Genomic DNA, 12049 nt, shown 5'->3' on the forward strand with positions numbered 1-12049 from the left:
ATTCATTTTATTTTCACTAACGAAAATCTATTATTATTCTGTTTATATATATATATATATATGGATAACAATTATAAGAAAACTTACAGAACATTTTTTTTTTAATGATTTTGACTAGCCGACCTACAATGCATTGCTTTGATTTTTTTCAAAATAAAATAAAACAATATTAAATTTATTGTTTGTTATAGGTGTTCAAAAAAATCAAGAATTATTATTTACACAGTCACACACTCACACTAGTACATAACCTACAAAAGTGTCAAGTACAGTAGGTCAGAAATAATTAAATGAATCCATTAAAGTAGTCGAGTACCTAGTGACCTTCTTATTGTTAAATTTCAGACTTCAAAGGATTGCAATTTTACATGTGAAATAGTTAAATGGCTAAATCCATTGTTAAATGGTGTCTATTACCTGTATATGAATTACCATTATAAAGTTTTAAAAAGCAATACTTGTCGTCAATTAATACATTTAGTCATATGGAATCATAGATAAAAGAATACATAGCATACTAGATTATTGTAAGTATTGTATATTATAGACTATAATATAGTGTACATAATATGATCTATACACGAATTTGATTTTATTCAAATTGATTGGTCGTAATGGGCACATTCCACAGATATAATAGATAAATTAATTTTGGTTATGCAAGAGTAGTTAGTTACTACTTCCAATGGCTGTCACTTTTGAACCATGATAATCTGCTTATCTCATTTCTCATGACTTCTCGTGCTCTGATAATTCTGTCTGCGGGTCTCTCCTCGATAATATGATGTATAACACATTTCGGCCCCTTCAATAATATGGTGAGTATATATAATGAGTAACAACTGTATGAGTCATTGCTAGCCCCTCTAAATATAGAGTAAGTGTGTAATGCATTTTATTATTAATAATAAACCTAAACTTAAGTGCAGTAAAAAAATTAAAGTTAACAATGCAGGCACATAATACTTTCATGTTTGAATTGATACCCCATATTAATATATTGTGTAATTATACTTATCACCTACTCGAGAAGATCAAAAAAGTGGTAATATTAACCTTAATATAAATTTAATAAATAATATTGTAGGTAGATAATACATAATGGTACATAATGGCACATATTATATTTTAAGTAAAACTAAAATTGTATTTTAATACGCGGTTTCCATATAATAATAGTTTAATAATTAGCCATAATTTAACGTGTTTTGATTTACAGTAGGTAGTAGGTACCTATATATTATATATTCCTGAATCGTGGAAAAAAAACCCAGGAAAAAAATGTCCGAAAAAAAAAATTAAATATAAATGTCAACACATGTATACTCTACTCCTAATTAGTAATTAGTAATTACTGTGTGGAATGAACCTATAGCAAAATATAATATATTACAACGAAAATAATGTCATAAATTATTATCATGTGTAATTTTTGTATGAATATACCTTAGATGTTATACTTATACCCCTGATGTTTATTAACTAATAACTTATAACACTGTATAGATGAGTTCATATTTATATTTAATTTTTCTTTACTATTACAAGTTGGTTTTTTTTTAAATATAACTAATAGTTAAGCATAAACAATATTCACACATAAAAGTACTTCTATTTAAAATTGTTCATTGAATAAATAGGTTAAAAAAATGATTCTTATTAATTGAGTATACATAGCTATAATAATTTATGGATTATTGGTTACTAATTAGGAGTATAGAGTATACATACATGTGTTTACATTTAGATTTAATTTTTTTTTACTTTTTTCCTCCTACCATATGTGTCATACTGTCCATAGACATAGCTGTGTCTCTCTGTATACTACAAGACTGTATAGCCTGCAAGGGTCAGCAAATTTTAACTGGCATCAACATCGAGATTTTGATATAATTTTATACACGTGTATATTGTATATTACCTGTATATTATAGGTAAATGGACCTCAAAGTTTGTTTTTACATAATTATTGCCTATTGGTGGTCCGCACAACTAAAAGGGTTTCGAACTGCTGGTGTATAAATTGATCTCAGTTGTATAGTGAAGGTAATAGCCATGGTTAGGTTTTAGGTATTTAAGTATCTCAGTTCACGTGCAAATCGTCGTCAGTGTTATTCACTTAGTGAACTAATTAGACCTAACCTGTGATAGATTGGTAACGTGATTCTAATTATTCTTTACATTTTCTTGATATCTCTAAGAACAATCTTTGAAGTTTTTCTCAAAATCGCTCCAATAGCTTTTGAGTTTAGCTAAACAAACATAAGTTGATTTTAATATACCTATATACATTATTCAATTATAAAAGACAATGTTTGCGTGTGTACGAGTAGGCAATTCACAGCCAAGCCTGTCCCATTGTTTTGAAATTTGGTACATAGGAAATAATATACCTTACAACGTGCCCAACAAACTTTTCAAATTTTCAATTTTAAATAAAAGTTCACACAAGGACTTGTTTGTTTACGAAAAACGAATATTTGTTTGATTGTATAGGGTTGTCAAAATAATAATATTAATTACAAAAAATAAAATAGTTTTTAAAATTGGATATAATTTTAAATCAATATATATTTTATACATTATGGTCAAAATCTGCATCCAAATAATGACTGTGTTATAAAATATGTGTATTTAACGAAGTTTTAGACAGGGTAAATACTAAATTCACAGACATTATTTAATTTGTAATGGCCTACACCTTGTAGTGTCAGCTATAATTAATAAAGACATCTTCTATATAAAATCAAATGCCTAAAACGGATTACCCTTATGCAAAGCCATAATTTTTAACCAATTTTATAAAATGTTCGTCAATAGGTATATATATAGATTTAGCAAGATCCGTACCTATTGTCGTAGGCTACTTTTTATTACTTTTTCTTTCTGACATTCGACACACAAATGTTGAATATAGTAGTATTCTTCGTGAAAAACTATCATTTTTTTATTTATATACATATTGTTGACGTTGATTAAAAATAATAAAATAGTTATTATAATAATTGGATATAATTTTAGACCTGTATTTTATATTAATTGATCATAACAACTCAAATAACTGCAGTGTTGAAAATCTGTGCAGTTTACATTTCACGGAGTTTAAGAAGGGGTAAATCCACGGACATTTAATTTGTCACGGGCAATGATATGTAGGATCAGCTATAGAATATAGTACCCATGATTAACTAACTAAGTTAGTTAATCATGATAGTACCTATAGAGTATAGATAGATCAGAGGTTTCCAAACTGTTCACAGTTCGACCCATTTTAGAAAATGTTTCAATTTCTACGACCAACAGCGGTGATTTCCCAGTTCATTGACACAATATTTACAAACATTCAGAATTCACCTAGTGTTAATAAAATAATTTATTTATGTATACATATTACATATATACATAAAACGTACCTATCTGATATAATAAAAAATAAAAATAAATGTATTACATAGTCATCAATATTTTGTTTTCTTTCTGAAACATAAAAACCTATGAACATAGAAGATTAAAGAAAACCATTTTTCATACCTTTCAATAATGGGTATTAGGTAATATAAAATGATAAGCGGAAATGGTATTTTGTTGCGTGTCAGCATACTTGATTAGAATAATTTAATTTTCTTTTAACTGGAAAAATATATGTAAAAATGTAGGTATATTACATAAGATATAAAACAAATAAATAGTATAATAGTATAATATAGTATAATTTTACGCATGTAGTAACCTTTTTTAACATTTGTTAACCAATTGTCAACATTACTTCTAATCTCACAGTGCAACTACTGCTACTGTTATGTAATAAATATGTAACTAGATTTTGCACATAAGGGTACTCACTCGTCCACGAAAACCGCGTTTTCACTAAAGTTTTCATATAATAATATATGATTCGTAGGGCATATACATTTTAATTGTGTGTTGGTGTGTTATTTGCACATCATAGAGCCTAGACAGTTGTTGACAATCGTAGGCGCTTGTTCTGACCTTTGTAGAGACGAACCGACTAACATCGCGATAGATGTCTAATTCGAGCAGAACGAAATAAATCAACGGCCGAGATAAACCTGCAAGCATAAATGGCAATAATATTATTACATCGCAAAGATTGGCGAACGCCATGTTACAATATAATATATAGTTTCGAATCAGAGCGGCGTAGCTGAAGGGTGGGGTTCGATGGGGGGATGTGCGCCCTTGGAATTTTTTATTGTTGATGTTGTAATCACGGTTATATAGATTGTATAGGTAATAAAATAGTATAGTACTTAAATAGCCCCCCCCCTCTTGGTTGAGCTCCAGCTACGCTACTGTATCGAATAAACGTACATCGTGCGAGCGAACATATTTTGTGCGTGATAGAATATACTCGTCAATTACACGAAACGGCGGAGGGCCGCCGCAGGTTTCAGAAAGTTGTGTAACGATGTCTTCCGAATACCTATACAATGTATTATTATTAAAGTATAATAGGCGAACATTGGTGTTCCGGAGCGAAAAAGACGAGTCACGATGGCGGATTGATTTAGGACAGATAAACGGTATACCTATTATAATAAAGTGAATAAATGGACTTCGGCCCTCGTAGTTGTATTATTATATCTTACGGCTATGGATACATTTTCAAATGATAGGGGACTAGAAAAAAAAAACTAGACATTTTCAAAACACCTATACGGCGAAAAAACTAAAAATCGTCTGTATTTTTTGGAAATTATAAAACCTCGTTGACGAAAGAAACAACAATGACGACTTCTAAACGTCCGCTTTGTCGTGTTATACGTAACAGAACAATAGAGCAGGAAAGTTGTACCTGACCGTATACGCTGTGTACGTAAACGTACATGCTGTTGTCACTTGTCACCATGAACTTAGATAACAAGATGTCCGTACGGAAACTGGGCCACCGATACGTTTCCACTGTTTCCAGTGCATATTATCTTCGTCCGTGGTTGTCATGGTTGCCACTGAACTAATTACCTGCACGAAATGCGTATTATGCATCCCGATTCGATTTTTAACATCAATAATGACTATTTCCATAGTTAACACAACATTTCATCATGTTTTCCCACTGGAGCTCCTCAATAAGTTTTCCTAAAAAGTAACCCGTAGGAGCTTTGGCCACATTCACATAAATATATAATATTGAAAATCGTATATGGCGGCGCTGTCTAACTAGGAAATTGATCAACTGTGATGACCAGTTCTTCACGCACGCGTTGGAGTTCAAAATTATTCAGTAGATGACGCTGCTGTTACTGAATTAATTTAAATCCAAACAATAAAACTGGCAAATTCCGTTAGCGACGTTAGGTTAGGTCCGTTAAGTCGGATTGTCCTCCTAGGTGGCTATTGGCTAACTTGAATGTCAATCGATTTCACTTGATGTGACCGACTTCGTATACACTCAATGGTATCAATTTAGTGGTCAATGGATTTTTAATTTACATTTCTTTACATACGAAAAAGCTCTGGATAGTCACTCATAGACGCCGAACGGGCGGGTCTGAAATCCACCGTGGGTGGATTGCTACCTGATTACCTGTAGGACTTCGTCGGATCGCTTACTTAGGTAGCTAATTTGAATGTTAAACGATTTTCACTCGAGGTGACGGACTTGCTAGACATTCCCACATAGATTTCGAATTTACATTTTTTACATACGAAAAAGCACTGGACATGAGACGGGGAACCGTATTATTCAATTTTCGTGGGTGAAGTGAGATTTCTAGACAGTAGACAGTGGAATGAATTTCAAACATTCCCGCGCTCGAAACGAGACCTCCAAGACTTATCAAAAATCCTTATCACCTCCTAAATTTTGTTTTTTAACCACCTAACGTCAACAGGAGTGACTTCTATAAGTAATTTCAACGACATTGTCGTCTGCATCGCCGAGTTTCATTGGCAGCTAGTTATATAATACAATGGCAATTGGCTACAGATTCATATAACATTTATATACATAGATATATACTCGTATGTGGGGATTGTACCGTTAACTTTACTACGTTCATTTAAACTGTTATCAGTTATCACCTGATTTAATTTTATCATTGGAAATACAGATTAGTCCGTGATTGGCCCAATCGCGGAGCGTTAAGTTAATGATAACAAATAACAATATATTGCCGGACGGCGAACGCCGCTCATCGCACATGGACAGAATTATAAATAATAATTATTATTTATTACATATCTTTACATTATCTATGTCGGTTTTCGGAATTCGGACTTATCAGATAATCATACGTATAGACCGCATGGTACCTACAACTTATTACGGGCACTTATTACGAGTTATGGTAGGTTGTGAATTGTCATAATATTGTGCTTGTGCTGTTGTGGTATCAACAACAAGGCGTCGTGACAATAGTGTTTGTCCGAAATCGTTCTATTTTTATACATTTTTCCGTGTATTTATAATTAATGCTTTTAGGCAATAAGCATGTTGTTGCTGGTTAACAACCAATTACAAAAGTCGATCTGTCTTTCGTTTACCATTTCCTTCAAGTTCCAACGGTTTCATTACCTATTTCATAATTTTTGATTTGTATTTCGTGCAGTTAATGGTTATTACTTATTACTTATTACATAATAATATTAGTAATAGTATGACATTTTAACTGGTAACTCTTAAAGATAAATAATGTAATATCGTGATTCGTATTGTTGAAGATTCAAATTTCAGTTCCTGCTTTATGCGTTTTATTTCAGTCACAGGCACATCTATAATACTCACCTAACATCATGAATCGTACTGACAAGATTCCTTGCTGTTCCTTCTGCCATAATAATTATTATATTGGAGGTAATTATAGTTTAAAAATTTGTGAGGTTTAATTATTAAAAATTATTATGTACCAAGCTATAAGTTATTACCCAGTACTCAGTATGTACATACTTATTAAGTTTTTTCTATAAAAAATGTTCATATTTTCACAATTTTTTTTGTTTAAACGATTAGAAATATAGCTAAATATTTTTTTTCTCTAGTAAAATATAGACTTAGTTTAAATTTGAAACTATAAAAATAAATAATTATGTATGTCGTTAAAAAAACGTCAAGTACTCGTATTGCACAGTATTCGCACTTACCTATTGGATAGACATATTTTATCCATTTAGAACTTCCTAACATTAATCTAATAAAATATTCATATTAACTCTTTCTATTCACCACCTCATTTTAAAATATATTTTGGTGGGGTCAATAGCTTTATTGAAAACTTAATCATACTTATAAATATGTAACAAAATAAAAATGTTCACCTATAATAGTTATTATTTTTTTCCTGGTTATAAGTGCCTAACAATATATATTATAACAAAAATATTGGACAAGCACATTCAGAAAATGTCATAACTGGAGGTCAGATTTGTATGATTTTACATATTTGTTTCTAGTCTATGCAGTTAAATGGGAGTGAGAAATCTTTACGATTCATGAAACAGAATTCACAGGAAAATATTTATTTTGTATAAAAAAGCATATTCGGGTGCTAGAGAATATTTGAGAATATTTTTGTAATATGCGGCATACCTATAATGAACATATTTCACTTATATCAGTACTTTAATAAATACAATGTTTACTAAATGATTTATTTCTGGGTTTTAATAAAAATTAATCTTCAGGTATTCCTTATCGATTGCGATAGCACATCAGTTATTTTGTTAGCTGTCACGACTATTTGTCTCACAATATTATCCACTGACATCGGTTGATGTCGAGCAGTCCTTAAACATATACAAAAACATTCTTACAAGCTAAAATGATACCAGAACACATGGAACAATATATTGTTATTAATTGTTATTGTAAAATTAGTTAAATTAAATATATTTAAAACAAAATTAATAAAAAATAAATTTAAACTGAATTTTTTTTTAATATTAAAAAAATATTTTGCATATTTAAGGACATGGAACATCATTTATCTGGTATTTTAAAAGAATATTAAGAGAATATATTGCCTATTTTATGTAACATAATAACTTCATATTTTAAGGATTTTAAGAGAATATAAATCCGATTACTAGTCATAACAATAGTATGGTTTTAACACTCTTAACTGAGATCTATTTAACCTTTTCACGGTTCCACTTTTTATTCTCTGCAACCTGTCTACGCTACATTAAATAAATATTTTTAATTTACTTAGGTATTTTTATAATATATTTTTACTTTTTATTTGAACTAGATTAGATTGACTTAAATATTAAGTTGAAAATTATGTAAAACAAGATTTTCCTATAATTATTAGTTTTCCAACAAATGATAATATTTTAAAAGAACGTTATAGTAGGTTTGGAGCACTAACAAGGTTATAATCATTTTTATAACTTGATGACTATTCATTGCTTTTGTGTTTATTATAATAATTGTGGTACTACTATATTATGATGAGGTTCTCTAAGCAAGATAATTACTCAACATAAAATATGTATCTTATCCAGCCTAAATTTTATAATGTTAGGTATGAGTTAATTAAATTCATTTTTTCCTTGTTTAGCAAATACATTTTACTTGTAGGTAGTTGCATAAAAATTAAAAATTATAATAACTTATTTTTCGTTATTTATTATAGATGCACATGGACCCAAGACTCCAATGTTGTTAGCTTGTGGACATGACATGTGTAGAAATTGTATTAAGTACTTGTACAGGAAGAATAAACAAGTCATTTGTAAAGTTTGTCGCACTGATTGCATGTACGAAACATTTTTATTTCCCTCGATGCCATATTCTTAAATAATTGGTTTCAATTTAAATTTATCTACCTATTTATTTTTTAAATTTCTACACTATTGTAATTTACAGGATTAAATGTGATGACGAAATATCAAACATACCTATACACTACTTTATAGTTGGTAAAGTATGGTACACATCTTACCATAGAAAGCATAAAATACATCAAGATATTTCTAATATTAAGATGACAAAAGTTCCTTCAATATCTTTCATAAAAACTAAAGGTTAGTTATTATTAATTTGAAATTTACATAAATAAATTTTATTTATTTTATGATTATTATAGAAAATTCTCCAAATTCTCAAAATTGTCAAAATTGTCAAAAATATGCAACTTTATTTTGTCAACAATGTGATGAGGTGTACTGTGAAGATTGTTCTCGAAAGGTAATTATTTTAAACTTTAACTCAAATTTCGTATTACTATTATTTTTATCAATTATTTAGATTCACAGGGATAATCAACATGATTTAAACGAACTGGATACTACACACCTTGAATTTCTTCAAGTATCTAAATGTGATCTTCATTTGAAAATTTTTGATTTCATTTGTATTACATGCGAAATTGAGTTGTGTTCCATTTGTGCTGTTGAAAATCACAGACATCATGATGTTCAACATTTGGGAAAATATGTGAGGATTATGAACATTTATTTATTTCAGATTTGATATTATAATATTCTTGATATTATAATATTCTTGTTTGATATTTTATAAATAAAACATTAAATAATTAATAGTGTGGTACTAAATTTTAAATTCCATTTAAAAAAATTCGAAATATTTTAAGATAAATGATGATGAATAGTTTGATATAATTATAAAATAATTTTTATTAATTTTAATTATTAGTAAAGGGAACATATTTTAATGTAAAAAAAGCCACCATAATACTATTTACTAATTGTAATTGAAATAAATGTGTATGAAAACAAACCAAAGTATGTAATTGAATTTTAATTGTTGTAAAGAATTTAAAAAAATTGTATTTCCTTAATTTATGCTTTTGGGCCATAATAAATTTATTGAATCATTAAACTTGGCTGGTTTTATGATTACATTTTATCCTACTGCTCATAATTTGAGAAGAACAAATTACTATACTCAGAACAGGGTTAACCAACTATTGAATTAGTTGTTTGAGAAACCAGAATTGTCCAAAGAATCGTGTTTTAATGCAGTTTTGAATTCCTTCTTATATTGTAGTACATAGATGTACGCATTTCCAAAGAATCTTGACTAGTACATATTTTTACCTTAACAATTTTTTAAGTAGCTTAACAAATAGACTTACTTACTGATTATGATTTTTACAATAAAGCCTTCGAATGAATCCACTTAGAAATGTTCATTCGGAATTTCTTTAAATATTCATTCAGCTACTTTTTCGCTGACACTTATTTTGATAACAAAATAAATTAAATTAATGCAGAAAAAATAAAGTACAACAACAAATGATAGTAAGACACACAAGTTAAATAAAACACAGATCATAGTCATTCCCCAAATATTTTCAGAACTTATACTTATGTCTTATTTACCAAATATTTTAAAATATGTACAATTAGATTAGTGCCAATTCATGAAGCAATTGTATCTAACCAGATATCAAATATAACAACTAGGTAAAAATATGAAATTTCAACTTAATCTGTTCCCTATACAAAACATTGAGCATGTTATATCATTAAAAAATAATAACCCTGTTTGGTTATATATTAATTATCCTGATTCTACACAACCAATATTTTTTTTTATACAGTTTTCAATAGTATTTAATTTGATTTTGTATTTACACTTAATTAATGTTTTCATTTTATATAAATGAATATAAAGTATACCAATATAATATGCAATTATTATTCATAATATAATAATAAATAAATTTATAATTCATACATTTTTATCTTTGGATTAATTTATATAAATAGAAAATTCCTGAATTAAAATATGGCTGCCATACTTTAAATAAATAAAAATAATATAATTGCTATCTCTTAATATTTTAATATCTATTTATTATTTAAAAAAAAATGTATGATTATAAACTTAATGATCTTATACAATCCAAATAACAAGATATGTATTTTGGTTTCTGGTATGTATTATACACTATTCAGTATACCACAGTTTACCATTAGTTTATTTATTTTCAAAATGCTTTGAAAAAACTCACACAATTTTAATTCAGTTAGTGAATATTTCTAAAATTATTTTTCAGAATTTGAGCAAAGTACAACACTTAAAAGAATGTTCATTAAAAGGAGACATTTTACTAAAAAAGTTGAAACATTATAGAGATGTAAGTACTGGCCTTCCATTATCATTAGTAAATATAAGATTTATAAATGAGGTATAGAGTAGAAGTATAGTTATAGATGCAACTAGGAAAAATGTTCTATTAGAAGTGGGGCTAAAATTGAAACAGCAGCACAGACTAAATATATACTACAGAATAATATTAAACAAATGGGGGTGAGGGGGGCTTAGCCACCCTCACTAATTGCGGCTATGAGTATTGTAAAACTATAAATAAACATTATTATATTCTACTCTCTTTGTGGAGAATTTCCTTCTTTAACTATAATATTCATAGATAAACTATTGTCTTATATTGGTAGATCCATAGTTTAAGGAATAAGAAGTATGCACAATGATAAGACTAATCATATTTTTTAAGAGCCAATGTTTATATTATGCATGCAACCAACGATAGATACAAAGTGAAGTCATAAGTGTATTATATTTAATTGTATACATAATTATATACTAAGCAGTATGCATAAAAACACAAGGCAAAACATATGTTTGAACTAGGACAAAAACACAGTTTGTGTTGTGAATACTTCTTATTACTTAAACTATTTGTAGATTTAACCTAAATTGTTTTTTTTGTAATCGCTTTGCTATAACTATTTTAAAATAAAATGCAAATTACAAAAAAAAAAAAACCTAAATTGTTGATCTGATATTTTTATAAAATTTCCACCAGAAAAAGAGATTAAGTGGATAATAATCCACTTCTATTTATAGTATAAATATAACAATAGCTACTATTCAAAATGAAGTTACCAACACAAACTTTCAAAATGAATTAATGTATCTGTAAAAAACATTTTGTGCTCATATGATTAATTAAGGTACAACCTGGTTTGTATTTTGTGTGTGCACGGAAGTTCAGAACAACATTTAAGCCACCATTTGAGCCAGAACTACTGATTTACTCTGTATATTAGTAAAAGGCTTATATTATAAATATAATCAATATATATGTTTGGCAAA

The 12049-nt window shown here is 28.4% G+C and overlaps 1 protein-coding gene across 2 annotated transcripts in view; it reads left to right on the forward strand.

Moving 5' to 3' along the window:
• The first annotated feature begins 6143 nt into the window (after positions 1-6143).
• The window catches only part of LOC111043025 (RING finger protein 17), a 53340-nt gene continuing 47434 nt past the window's right edge, over positions 6144-12049 (forward strand). Inside the window, exons 1-7 of one of the 2 annotated variants that reach the window (XM_022327802.1) lie at positions 6144-6311; positions 6724-6817; positions 8598-8721; positions 8831-8988; positions 9051-9151; positions 9212-9400; positions 10989-11069. In XM_022327802.1, the coding sequence (XP_022183494.1) occupies positions 6757-6817; positions 8598-8721; positions 8831-8988; positions 9051-9151; positions 9212-9400; positions 10989-11069 (714 nt within the window). In that variant the 5' untranslated portion in view covers positions 6144-6311; positions 6724-6756. The remainder of the gene's footprint in view (positions 6312-6723; positions 6818-8597; positions 8722-8830; positions 8989-9050; positions 9152-9211; positions 9401-10988; positions 11070-12049) is intronic. The other variant, XM_022327804.1, reaches the window with a different exon arrangement.

Source organism: Myzus persicae, unplaced genomic scaffold (genome assembly GCF_001856785.1).
Source record: "Myzus persicae strain clone G006 unplaced genomic scaffold, MPER_G0061.0, whole genome shotgun sequence".
Taxonomy (NCBI): Eukaryota; Metazoa; Arthropoda; class Insecta; order Hemiptera; family Aphididae; genus Myzus; species Myzus persicae.